General features: G+C 44.0%; 1 protein-coding gene across 1 annotated transcript; it reads left to right on the forward strand.

Moving 5' to 3' along the window:
• Window positions 1-2,896: 2,896 nt before the first annotated feature.
• LOC123183176 (sugar transporter ERD6-like 4) lies at window positions 2,897-7,188 on the forward strand. Its single transcript, XM_044595924.1, has 17 exons — window positions 2,897-3,348; window positions 3,449-3,538; window positions 4,073-4,132; window positions 4,218-4,283; window positions 4,509-4,574; window positions 4,671-4,746; window positions 5,017-5,081; window positions 5,163-5,255; window positions 5,358-5,438; window positions 5,526-5,610; window positions 5,698-5,744; window positions 5,906-5,968; window positions 6,049-6,108; window positions 6,213-6,278; window positions 6,376-6,435; window positions 6,544-6,658; window positions 6,761-7,188. Exons 1-17 carry the CDS (start codon window positions 3,043-3,045, stop codon window positions 6,871-6,873), a joined length of 1,512 nt encoding a protein of 503 aa, XP_044451859.1. The 5' UTR covers window positions 2,897-3,042; the 3' UTR covers window positions 6,874-7,188.
• The last annotated feature ends 6,624 nt before the right edge of the window (window positions 7,189-13,812 follow it).

A 13,812-nucleotide genomic window follows, 5' to 3' on the forward strand; every position in this document is an offset into this window, starting at 1 on the left:
TACCCAAGAAGAGGCCGACTGCAAGAGCTTTTCACCGTGCTCAAGAGCGATGGGAGGAGACTGTCAGCAAGTTCTGCAAGGGAGATGTAGAGAAAAGGGCGGACGTAGAGGAGATCTGCAATAGGTGTCACAGCTTGCAGATGTGCATCGACCATGCTAGGGGCCTCATCGCCGTGGCTACGGATGATGAGAAGAAGACGATGTTCCCCGGCGGCCGTGGAATTCCTCATGTCGCTGTTTTCCTTTGGGCTATGAATGAAGCGGAGAACTCACCAGATCCGCGTCAGCGTGCTAGGTGGTACGAGTACCGCTCCCGCCGTCGCGCCCCTCCAGCTCCAGTGGAAGGTCTCGTCGGCGTCGTGGTCGCTGTACCAGCTGCAGTGGAGCAGGTGATTGTCCACTCTGACAACGAGGGAGAGAGCAGTGAAGATGAGGAGCAGGAGGAGGAGGGGCATGAGTAGGAGGAGGATGAGGAGGAGGAAGAGTCCGGCGAGGGGGGGGGGAGGAGCCAGGTGCGGACGTGGTGGTGGAGGTGGAGGACGACAGCGAGCAGGAGAAGATGGTGGTGGAGGTGGAGGACGACAGCGAGGGGGAGGGGTGGCGCAACAGCTACAGCTGCCTGCCAACGGTGACCTATACATGGTGGCGCCGGGGATCCCGCAGCTCGGCGACAGTAGGATGCCAATCGAGGCGGAGACCTATGTCCGCGTTGGCATTCGCCACTCTGACCGCATCAAGAAGATGAAGGAGATGCAGAAATGAAGAAATGCAGAGTGTCGGTTAGTTAAGTGTCAGTGTTTAAATTGAGTATGCTTTTGCAGACAATGTTTAAGTTAAGTTATGTACTGAAGAACTGCATGTGATGTACTGAAGCAATGCTTGCCTTTTGCAGTCTGTTAAGTTAACTCAGATGGTTTGCCTCTTGCTGTTATGCAATGAGATGTTTAAGCAGAAATGTTTTCCTCTCTGTTGCATTCCACAAAATTATAGTAGCAGAAGAGAGGACACTTCTCTCTATACATATAGTAGCTAGTGTCGACCAAGCACGGAGATAAGAGAGGTCACAAAATTAGCTAGCTAACACAATATATGAAACCCCTAATTAAATTAACCCTCCAAAACCCCCAAACCCTCCCCCTTTAAAAAAAATCCAGCTCCTGAGCTGCTGACGCGTGGATGCTCTTTGGTCCCGGTTGGTGTTACCAACCGGGACTAAAGGCCCTCCTGTCTGGGCTCGCCGCAGCGGTCACGTGGAGCCACACCTGTCCCGGTTCGTAAGCGAACCGAGACTAAAGGTCATGGACTTTAGTCCCGGTTCCAGAACCGGGACAAATGGGCCTCTGGAACCGGAACAAATGGGTCTTTTTCTACTGGTGCACCTCTTGGCGTGCATTCCAATCTTCTTCCAGCGATATACTGGAGTATCTCCACCCCTGTCGGTGGAGCCATTCTCATGCACTCCGAAGGACAAATTATGGTTGAACCGTAGTTTCCATTTCTCGAACTGCGGTTCCCATTTCGATTCAGAATGTTGTGAGGTGGCGAACCAACCTGTGGTTGGATGGTTAGAGGGACAGTGGTATCCCCAGTCGACCAGGTTTCAAGTCCTGGTGTTCACATTATTCCTGAATTTATTTTAGGATTTCCGGCGATGCGCTTTCAGTGGGAGGCGTCTGTATTGATGTTTAAAAAAAGAGAATGTTGCGAGGTGATTGGTACACAATTATGTCCATGTTGAATTGTTGGATGATTTTTAGAGGCCATTCCTAATAACAACCTAAAGCGGGGTACATAATGGCACGGAGTTTGTACGTCCTCATTTCGGCAGCATGTCTCTTTCTCACAAAGGAGGCACCACTTCTCGATCGATGATTAATTAGTTAACTAGTACTCCACGATAAACACAAAGGCCATCACATCAAGGCATGATTGCACGAGATCGCTCCCCTGATCCAATGTGATACCCACCAACCATATATGTCGATGTGGATCCCTCTTGGCACCAACGTGCGCTGCATTTTCGGTAGTAGTATTCTATCAAACACACAACTGGACGCTGGACTTTTTCTCTTTCTTTTGAGACAGCTAGGCGGTTCATTTCTCAGTTTTGTGCCAGAGAAGAAAAACAAATCTTTTGATACTAGATAAAATTGTCCGTGTGTTGCATTTGGGTTATTTAAAAGTAAGATGTGCGACAGTTAAAGCATTTTTTAAGGGGAATCCCATACAAAATCAACAGTACCGAAAAGGAGGTGGAGTGAGGAAGGAGAGGGCAAACGGAAGAAAGTAACATAAGGGGAAATTACATATACTTCAAATAGGAGAGATTTTTTTTTGTGCATCTACATAGGAGAGATTTGACAGAAGACAAACAATTCATCATCTGCGTGGATGTAAACATTCTCAAAGTTAGCAAGGCTTTGCTCCCAACACAACGATAGAGAATGCAGGAGGAAAAAGACTTCGACACTCTAAGAATTTCGATGCATTTCTTAATTTCTATACGAGCGTTTTGGTATGTGTTTTTTCTCCTCATTGTTTACATTGCTTACCACATGTGTTATGTGGTTTTTGTAGGTGTTTATGCTACATATGCCTTTGGCCTTTAGCAAAAAAAAATACCTCTGTAAGCAAATATAAGACGTTTTATATTTAGTAAGATTTGTTAACACAATTATGGACATCGATTGATATACGGAGTATATGTATCGACCCACGAGTAGTCGTCGCTCAGAAAAATATACAGACGAGACAGGGAGATGTCGTAAGATAAGCACAAGTTGGGCCCACCACCTCTTCGTCCAGCTCAGCAGACCCCGGACCCGCCCGAGTGGCCGCCAAGTGGGCCCGCCCCAGAGCACGACCGGCGAGACAACCCACGTCTCTCTCCTCTTCCCCATTTCAACGGGAGGCGCAGCGCAGGGTCGCATCATCGTCTTCCTCCGATCTTCTCCCCCTCTTCTTCCTCCATCCCTCTCTCGCTCACCCATCCGGCGAGGCCGCGACCGACACGAGGAGAGCGCGCGAGGAGGGCGAGGCGCCATGAACGGCGGCAGCAGCGGCAGGGCCGGGGGAGGCGGAGGGGGAGGGTACGAGAGCGGGAGCGACCATGACACGCGGAAGCAGCCGCTGCTGGTGAACACGGGGAGCTGGTACCGGATGGGGTCGCGCCAGTCCAGCCTCACGGCGGGGACCTCCTCCATGGCCATCATGCGGGAGTCCCACGTCTCGGCCTTCCTCTGCACCATGATCGTCGCGCTCGGCCCCATCCAGTTCGGCTTCACCGGCGGCTTCTCCTCCCCCACCCAGGCCGCCATCATCCGCGACCTCAACCTCTCCATCTCCGAGGTGCGCCGTTTGTTCTCCGTTCATTCATTGCCCCTCTGTCTGGCTTGGCTCGGTATCTTGGATTCTTGGTACTAATTGACGCTCCCCGCGCGCGCTGCAGTTCTCGGTGTTCGGCTCGCTCTCCAACGTCGGCGCCATGGTCGGGGCCATCGCCAGCGGCCAGATGGCCGAGCACATTGGCCGGAAAGGGGTGAGATTTTTCTTTCTTTCTTTCTTTCTTTGACCTGCTTGGTCACTCCTCTATGCGGTTGCTGTTAGCTGTCAGTAGTATATCGTTGCCAGATGGATCAGTTTGCTGCTGCTTGTGGCCTGAAAGTTCAGAAGGGTCAACGTCAATGCTTGGTGGATTGATGCCCCCCTACAACCAATAGCAATGCAATCTTTTGGTTAATTCAAATCAAATCATATAAAGTGGGTGTGATTTTGTACTCTATCAAATGCTGATCATTTCATTTCGGTGACTTGAAATTATGCGCTCCAGAATCGCTGCCTTGCTGGCTTAATCTGCTACATTGGGGGTTTGACCTTATCATGTCCATGAGTCAGCACTTGATTCTGTATCTGTTTGGTATTCAAGGAATTGAAATGAACCAAATGTGGGGGGTGGAGCATTACTGATGTGCCAAACTTCTGAATTTTGGGCGTATCTTCGCAATGTTTCAGTAGCTAACTGAGCTAATGCTCTTCTCTTTACCTCTAACAAGCTTGCTCATGCATTTTACAGTCACTGATGATTGCTGCTATTCCTAACATCATCGGCTGGCTTGCCATCTCCTTCGCAAAAGTATGACAGTACATTTCTTTTTTCAAAGACTTAGTTTCACCATTTGCTGCTTCAGAACCTGTTGCTAGCCGGCGTTTTTTTACAGGACACTTCTTTTCTGTATATGGGACGATTGCTTGAAGGATTTGGGGTCGGTGTCATATCCTACACGGTTAGTATAAGAACACTTTGTGCTTGCTTTTTTTCTTTTCTTTTTTTTTTGCATTGAAGATCTATGTTTCCATATGTCTATCTAGTTAAGTTATTCAGAAAAAAAAAGGATCAACAGGGTGTCAGTAGTATGGGACAAAATGGATCATCGTCAGTATGATGTTTATTTGTTGTTAGAAGAATCTTGGACTAGTTACAAGACATAGTCCTGATCTGTTATTAACAGGTGCCAGTATACATAGCAGAGATTTCTCCTCAGAACATGAGAGGCGCCCTAGGCTCTGTGAACCAGGTCTGCTTATCCTCACAAGCAACTTGTCCTTTTCGTCAGACCAAGACTTCAGTTTATTTTTTTGTTGGACTCATTATGCAATTGTTTGCTCCGCAGTTGTCGGTAACGATTGGTATCGTGTTGGCCTATATTCTCGGCATGTTTGTTCCTTGGAGGATGCTTGCAGTGATAGGTAAAATGACTTGATGCTGACGCAGTACTGAACTTTGTTGTTTCCACTGTCAGTTTTCACTTAACCTCTGACATTTCAGTTCACAAGTTCAGTAAGAGTAAAATCCTGAGAAATCCTAAGCAAAAAATTTGATTTCACCTTTTAAAAGAAAATTTACTTGTGTTAGTAACATTAAACAATGCTGATTTCGCTAGTTCTTTATGGACTCAGAGCGAGTTTCAAAGCCTCTGACTGTTTCTGATTCAAATCTCTGGGATGACATTCCTCCAGGAATCTTGCCATGCACAATATTGATACCTGGCCTATTCTTCATTCCCGAATCCCCAAGATGGCTGGTTTGTATACCTAAATGTTGATACAAAGTGCTGCATCATTCTGATTTTTATTATTAACCACTTTTTTGCATCAATCTTTAGGCAAAGATGAACAAGATGGAGGACTTTGAAACCTCGCTACAAGTTTTGAGGGGATTTGAGACTGACATCACCTCAGAAGTGAATGATATAAAGGCAAGCACCTGCCCTTTTCCTTCTGGACTGACTAACTGCAAAAATCTATGTGCAGTACTTTTAGCTTAGGCACCAATGTTAATATTTGCGAACATTATGCAGAGAGCAGTAACATCAGCAAACAAAAGGGCGGCGATCCGTTTCCAAGAGTTAAACCAAAAGAAGTTCCGCATGCCCCTGATTGTAACCTCCTTACCTTGCCGGTTTGTATTTCATACCAAAATTCATAATGCATCCTGTAATAATGGTGATTGTGGTACAATTTGGCAGCTAGGAATCGGCCTGCTTGTTCTACAACAGCTAAGCGGAATCAACGCTATACTGTTCTATGCAAGTAGTATCTTCAAAGCTGCAGGCAAGTTGAACAATTTGTTAGACTGTTTTTTCAGAGTTACATTATAGCCAATTTTAGCTGCTAGATTTAACATGAAAAGCTCTTCAGGTATTACAAACAGTGACTTGGCCACATCTGGACTTGGAGGTATTCAGGTGTGTAACTCGACAGATTTTTTCTTGTCTCTTACTCCCTCCGTTCCGATTTACTCGTCGTGGTTTTAGTTCAAATTTGAACTAAAACCACGACAAGTAAATCGGAACGGAGGGAGTAGTACTGTACTTTACATTATGCTGCTGACAGCATTTGTCATCAGGTTCTTGCCACTCTAGTTACAACCTGGTTACTAGACAGGGCTGGCCGGCGCATCCTACTCATTGTAACTTCCTCCTCCCTGTGAAACTAATTTGTTACTGTAGCTGTCTGTAACTATAATCTAGCTCTCACTTCAACTACCAGATATCTTCTGCTGGGATGACTATAAGCCTTCTTGCGGTTGCCGTCATATTTTTTATCAAGGTATGTTCAGGTTTCTGTACTACAGGGTAACACAATAAATCACAGGGCCTCTACTGTCAATCTGCTGAACATTTTCTCATATTATCACGGTTTATTTTTTCCAGGACACTGTTTCACAAGACTCTCACTTGTATTACATATTGAGCATGGTCTCCTTGCTTGCTATTGTGGTACGTTCATCCGTCAGTTAAATTGTTTGGTCTGAAAAATCACATCGCAAATTCACAAGCTGTGCCTGAAATACTGCTAACTTGACACTTCATTCAGGCTTATGTTATCGCCTTCTCCTTTGGTATGGGCGCCATTCCATGGGTCATAATGTCCGAGGTACAGTGAACCTGCACACTGTATATAGCACCATAGCTCATCAAATGGTTTTGCCATGTCACCGGAGCATTCGCATAACCATACTTTGTGGACTGATTATGTCTGTAGATCCTCCCGGTCAGCATCAAGAGTCTGGCGGGGAGCTTTGCGACGCTCGCCAACTGGCTGACTTCATTTGGGATAACAATGACAGCAAACTTGCTGCTCAGCTGGAGTGCTGGAGGTTCATATTCTTACATGCTTTTCCCTCTTCTTTGAGAGTAGGATTATGTTATGAGCCCATGAACCTGACGAAAGTTATTTCTTTTTACAATGATCACAACAGGTACATTTGTGTCCTACATGCTCGTGAGCGCCTTCACGCTCGTGTTCGTCATCCTCTGGGTGCCGGAGACCAAGGGAAGAACGCTGGAGGAGATACAGTGGTCGTTCCGCTGAGCCCCGTAGTAATTCTTCCTGAATGGCATTGCATTGCAAGTTGGGCAATGTTTTTCTTTTGTGCAAGTCCAAGACGATTCTTCCTCGATGAAGGCCAAGCATTTTTTTTCCTGTCCATATCCATACAACGTTGTGTATATTCTTGTACAACATTGTTTCAGGCTTTGAGTTGGCTTGGTAAAGGGGGGCGGTGTAGTGACTCTCAACAGATTATACTTCGGTTTTGTGTTTCCTGTAGCGTCTCAAAAATAAAATGTAAGCGAGAATACTACTGAGATGGGTAAAAGAAACAGGAGACACATTCTTCTTGTGACATTTCCATCAGTGTGGTTGTAAGGCATTCTGACTTGGTTTTCAGATCGAGGGCATTGGAGATTGAAGACAGATGACGAAAGTTGATAAGATGCTGGCGCCGGGGGCGTGTGGGACAGCAGACGGCAGGACGGGGAGCAGGCGAGCAGCCGCGACGTGCCTTTTTGGTGCCGGTGGAAGGGAGTCAGCGACGACGGACGGACCAATGGAGCTGGATGGAGGGAAGTTCCCTCAGGGAAGGCAGCGACGACCAATGGGCCGAGGGTGCCATACTAAGGGCCAGTTCTTTTGAGCTGTGCTGTGAAAATAAGCTCATGTGGAAATAAGCTCAAGATAAGCTGCTGTGGAAATAAGCTCCAGATAATAAGCTAGCCAGTTCTTTTCAGTGCCAGTTTTTTCAGCTTCTGTGATATGATCAGTGAAAAGTCTGTAATACCCTTGGACTATACTATTGTTCAGATCAAACGATATTGCGCTATATTTTTTTTATCATTGTTGCCCATATGAACATAAATTTGACTGTAAAACACCACAACATGTTATAATCAAACGTAAGGAAGATCATTTTGTCGCATACGAATGCCATACATGCATCACTGTCTCATGTAGTACGAGTTCTTGAGAATAAGTACTGAATAAAAAAGATCTATAAATTATTACATGGTTATCCCAACAAAAGCGTACACCCTAGAGCTAACCATCAAGGGAAAACACTTGTAGCAATCGCATCACGGATGGAACCCATAGTACCATCATCAATGGGTGCATGGTGATGAGAAAAGCTCTCTTCATGAGCATAAGATCCACTCTCAACCATGTCAAAATGTTGATCACTTAGTTTGCTCTCACGAATGAAGTTATGAAGACACGCGCATGCAGTAATGATCTTTGTTTGCGTAGCAGGTTTGTACCGTGTGATGCCGAGGAGGATTCTCCATTTCATCTTTAGAACACCGAACGATCGTTCGATGACGTTCCGTAGTGATGAATGTATATGATTGAAGGTCTCATATCTTCCTCGCGGCGGTACTTGTTGGAAATCTGGTACATGGTAGCGTTGTCCTTTGTATGGTGCTAGATATCCAACTTTGTTTGGATATCCAGAGTCAACAAGATAATATTTTCCTGCATTGATAATAAAGATGGCCAAAACTAATTAGTTCACGCAAAACATTAGAGGAGAAGAATGCATGTACATACCGTCCGGAGGGTGTGGAAAATAGGAATATTCAGCTTGTGCATCATTGAGTACACGTGTGTCATGAACAGATCCAGGCCATCCAGCAACAACAAATGTAAATCTCATATCAAAATCGCAAATTGCCATGACATTCTGAGTTGTCGAACCTTTCCTGTTGCGATACTTGGGTTGCTCACTTGCAGGCACAACACATTCAATGTGTGTTCCATCTATTGCCCCAATGGCATCCTTGAAGTGAGGCCAAAATCTTGTTTTTTTAAGCGAGTCATGAACTTGGGTGAAAGATCGATCTTTCGGTTGAATGTAATCTCCGGCCATACGGTAGACACAGAACAAGACCTCCTTAAATTTTTTGTTGATGGTAGACCGACTGTGTTCAAATCGATCGGCGACATTGTCGGTGGTCTGGCGTGACCCCAAAGTCCACAAGAACTGTGCTAATGCCTCCTTGCTTGTCATGTTGCAGGTTGACTTTAAACCATACTTTTCAACTAAAATGTCATGTAGTGAGTAGAACACAGACCTTCGCATCCTGAACATAGAGTAGAATATTTGTGGTTGCTTCTCCTTCTCTTCCACCCACTGCAATCCTGTCATCATTGGTGCTCCCCTAGGTCCATATGGCAGTCTTTCTTTGTTTAGAAGATAATATGCCATTGCAACAACGAAAAATCAAGTTCCTCCTCCTCATCCTCCTGAACAGAGATGTCCATCTGTGATATAGAAATAGAAATATCATAAACATTTGTCCACAAGACAACAAATCACAGCTCCATCAGTACAAATTGGTTCACAGGAATACAATTAAGTTCACAACAAAGATTTATAGCAAGTAGATTCACAACAGTACAAATTAGTTCAAATCAATACACATGAGTTGACAACAAAGCAAATAAGTTCACAACACTACAAATGAGTTCCCAACAAAGCAAATAAGTTCTAATTTTTTTCATAAATGTTTCCCATGCCCTGTTGATCCATTCAAGCCTCACAGTTGAATCTTCCTCCTTTAGTGCACTGAAGACATCACGATGTTCCTTCTTCGTAAAGAGTTCTAGAGCATGAAAATACACTTCACTTCCAGGTTTACCTCCATCATTCACCACCATGTCCTTCATCTCCTTAATCTCATATCTCACAGGATCCTCCTTCATTTCAGATGTCGCCGAATTGCGGCTAGTCTCCCTCTTTTCCCAAAGGTCAGCAATACGCTTAAATTGCATTCTATCATCACTATCTTTTGCAATCTTTTGCACCATCGCAGGACTAGGTGAATAAGGACATGATCTCTTCTTTCGACCTTTAGCTTTGTTAGGTGTCACAAAAGTAGCATCTATTTCACATCCTGAACCAGCCACATCATCATCATCAATGTGAATTTGAGATGCATCAACTTGAGACGAGGGAGGTGCCGCCCTCGCGTACTCATTTGTCACACTAATATCATCAAATATAGCAATCAGTTTGATCTCATCCTCTAGTGGAGCAAATCGAAACTTGGCGGCAAGTTCATTTCTCTGGAAAAAAAAGCATATCAAAAATTAGTGCAAGAATTGGTAGACAAAGAAAAGTAAAAACAAATGGAATTGATATGACGATATGTATACATGTATCTCATTTGCCCACCATTCATCACTAGCCGCAATGGTCTTGGTAACAGGATCAAACCCAATGCCTGATGCCTTTTGGGTTAATGTCTTCCAAACAACATACTCTTTTTTCAGCACATCCCACTTATTCTTGAATTGCTTTTTGGTATATTCTCTCCTCGTGCGCTCAAAAAACTTTCTGACCACATTTTCATATCCAAGTGGTGACAATGTTCCTTCTTTGCCACGGTTATTGGCATTCACTTCTTCCACACAAATATCAATGAAAGTTCTAAGACCCACATTATCCCATTGTGCTTTCATCTATTTTTCATCATGTCAATAAAAAAGAATTGGAAGAATTAATAACAATATCTAGAATGCTTTTATGGTAGAAGTAGCTCGTTTAGATCAACATGAAATCATCACACTTCAGCAGTAGTACAATCAAGATGAAATCATCATCCTTCAGCAGTAGCTTACAACTAATATACATGAATTTTTTTACAAAAAAATTCACAGGAGCTGCTCACCTTGGTGGCTCACGGCCAGGAGGAGGGCAGGGGGAAAGGGGGTCGCCGACCGCCGGAGATGGGCGCCGTTTGCCGGAGAGGGGCCCTGGGCAGACCTGGCCAGGCGCTGCTCCTGGACAAAGGGGACGGAGGGGATGCGGCCGAGGGAGGGGTCGCGCCCGTGGGAGTTGGGGGGTGGAAGATGCAGCCCTATCCACATGCCATCTCGCTGGCCTCGTCGTGGTCCAGAGGATTGGAGGACCGGCGGCGACGGCGGCGGCGGTGATGGGAGGAACCCTAGGCGGAGCGGAGAACAGAGCAGGAGGAGTCGAGCGGGGGGAGGGAGGGGATCGAGCGCTGCTGTCTTTTGCGACCGGTGGTTCTGTGCGGGACTGGGGGTGGCAATATTGATGTAATAAGATCAAACTAAAGGGGCACGTCCCTATACCCTTTCGTTTTTAAGTCAGAAGCTGCGGGAAGCTGCCGGAAGCCACCCGACCCCAGCTTTTTCTCATTGTGAAGGAGGAGGAGGTAGAAATAAGCTGAGCTGGCTTCTCTAAAATGAGTTCTTTTCAGCTTATAGCTTTTTTTGACAATAAGCTGAAATAAGCTGCAAAAAGAACTGGCCCTAAAAGTCCAACTTCTGGATGTTTTTTTTTCATTTCATACCATACTCTATACTATCTTTTCTTTTTAATTTCCACTGTCATTTTTTCAAATTAGCGAATATTTTTTTCTAAATCGTGCACATTTATTAGTCATCAAACTCAAAAATTGTACACTGAATAAAAAAACCTAAAATCTAAAAAGTGCATACGCACTTTTTTGATGAACCGAGCGGCCGGCTCCTGGCCACTTGCTTTCGTGCGTACGTAGTCCAAGTGTCACCTGGTCTGAATCATATAGAATTGTTTTGGACTGTTGCGCTCTCGTATAGTGGACCAAGGAATATAATTAGAAGGAAAGGTAGCCCGTGATGTCCATTCTCTCTCTCCGCGCATGTGACTGATTTAGCTACCTTTTACAATAATTCAAAAAGTCATAACTTTTTAACCGCGCGTCGGAATTCAAATCCGTTTTCACCGTTGGAACCCTCGCGACGAGATCTTCAAAACTAGATCCCACATGGGTATGTTTTGATGAATTTTTTTGACGCCAACTTTGATGCTATATGGTGCAACTTTAGTAGTGCGTTTACTGCATGGTGCAACTTTTTTGAAAACAAAATTTTAGAGCTGCATGATTCAACTTCCTATGTGGTTGCAACCTAGCAACCATGACAACCTGATTTGCAACTAGTCTACTGCTCTGGTCAACTACCTAGTAGTAGATGTGCAACCACGACAACTTTGATGTTTACCTACACACATTGATGTTTAGTTGGCAGGACACTAGTTGCTCAGTTGGCTTGTAATTTAGTCTAGTTGCACACACATTGATGTTTAGTCGGCAGGACACTAGTTGCACACACATATGCTCAGTTGACGCGGCAATATTGTCTAGTTGCACAGACATTGGTGTTTAGTTGGCAGGACTATTTGGCACACACATATGCTCAGTTGGCGCGGCAATCTAGTCTAGTTGCACACACATTGATGTTTAGTTGGCAGGACACTAGTTGCACTCATATGCTCAGTTGGTGCGGCAATGTAGTCTAGTTGCACACACATTGATGTTTAGTTGGCAGGACTATTGGCACACACATATGCTCAGTTGGCGCGACAATCTAGTCTAGTTGCACACACATTGATGTTTAGTTGGCAGGAAGACTAGTTCGTCAAAACATCCCATGCGGGATCTACTTTTGAAGAGCACGTCACGAGGGTTTCAATGGTGAAAACGGATCTGAATTTCAACATGTGGTTTAGAAGATATGTCTTTTATAATTTGGAAAACCAAAAAATAATGCACAAGGAGCAGACATGACGAACATTAATACAATGGCATGCAGGTATCCATCACGTGAGAAGAGACAACATATGATAGGGACTAGACGTGTTGCCTTTTTTGAACCAGGCGACAGGCGCTTACCTTTTTTACCCGGTCGCTCGCGAGCGCTAACGGGCCGCCGGCCGCCAGCTAGACGCATCCATAAAAAAATCATCAATTTTCTAAAGATGTTCATCAAATTCAACAAATGTTTGTGGAGTACAAATGTGTTTGTGGATACAATTCAAATATATCATTTTTTTTCTTGGAAATGTTCATGAATTTAAAAAATGTTCATCCAATTCAAAATTTATTCATCAAATACAAAATTTATTCATTTTTATATGAATTTGTAAACATTATTTTTGAACTGGAGAACATTTCATGAAATGCATGAATATGTTTTCCAAATTAGTGAACATTTTCTCGAATTTAGTAAGAAAATAAAATTTTGTGAACATTTTTTGAAATTTAATGAATATTTTTTTAAATCCATGAAACTTTATTAAATTCAGGAACAGTTTCAAAATATGAGGAATTTTCAAAATTTATGAACATTTTTTCAAAGTCATGAACATTTTTTTGAAAATCTCCAATTTGATTCAAAGAAGCAAAATAAGGAAAATAATAAATAAAAGAGAAAAATGGAAAAGGGGCGCCTTGCACACAGATGGGCCGCCCCAAAAAGGTGCACACGTGGGTGGGGGTGGGTGAGGGGGTGCACGTCTTAGCGCTTGGCATCGCGCTGATCGGGCAATAGGGGCTCCCCTCTTATAACATGAATGTCAGCAGCGTAGCCTAGGCCCCCCGTTGTCTAGGCCTCCTATAGTTAGGTTGCAGAAGGCCTACACATATGGTACAGACCACAGATAGGAATTTCCCACCCATTTCGGGCTATGGTTTCATTTGGCCACAATTTAGATCTTGATTTTTCGGTATTAAAACCCTACAAATGCATTTAATGCCCTGAATATAGTAGGCTGACCCCGAAAAAGACAGGACCTTGCATGTGTCATGTAATGGTGTGTGTTGAGTGTAGAAAAATATTCAAAACCAATAGAGGAAGGGACCCGACACTTCGTGTGCAAACCTGGCACTTTCTCGCCATGATTTCATGTGTTCGGGTCCTTTTGCTATATTTACTAATACACATAACAAATAAAGAAAAGAAGAGACAGTGAAAATAAGAAATAGAGTAATATGAAAGAAAGAGGTAATAGGAAAATAAAGAAGAAAGGGAAAATAGAAGAAAGAAAAGAAGTAAGGAAAAAAAAGTAGAAAGAAAAGAACAAAGATAGAAAAACACAAGAAAGGAAACAAAGGAAAGAAATACACTTAGTTGCAGAGATAAAAGCACACATGCTTATCTGGGAGTTTGTTCCTGAGAAGTTTACGA

This window comes from Triticum aestivum, chromosome 1D, assembly GCF_018294505.1.
Source record: "Triticum aestivum cultivar Chinese Spring chromosome 1D, IWGSC CS RefSeq v2.1, whole genome shotgun sequence".
Classification (NCBI taxonomy): domain Eukaryota; kingdom Viridiplantae; phylum Streptophyta; class Magnoliopsida; order Poales; family Poaceae; genus Triticum; species Triticum aestivum.

Excerpts from the sequence above, each read along its gene's own strand:
- LOC123183176 (XM_044595924.1), top strand. The coding sequence starts at position 3,043 with ATGAACGGCGGCAGCAGCGGCAGGGCCGGGGGAGGCGGAGGGGGAGGG. Across the intron at positions 4,133-4,217 it reads TTGCCATCTCCTTCGCAAAA|GACACTTCTTTTCTGTATAT; the intron begins GTATGACAGTAC and ends GTTTTTTTACAG. Across the intron at positions 4,747-5,016 it reads GAGGATGCTTGCAGTGATAG|GAATCTTGCCATGCACAATA; the intron begins GTAAAATGACTT and ends ACATTCCTCCAG.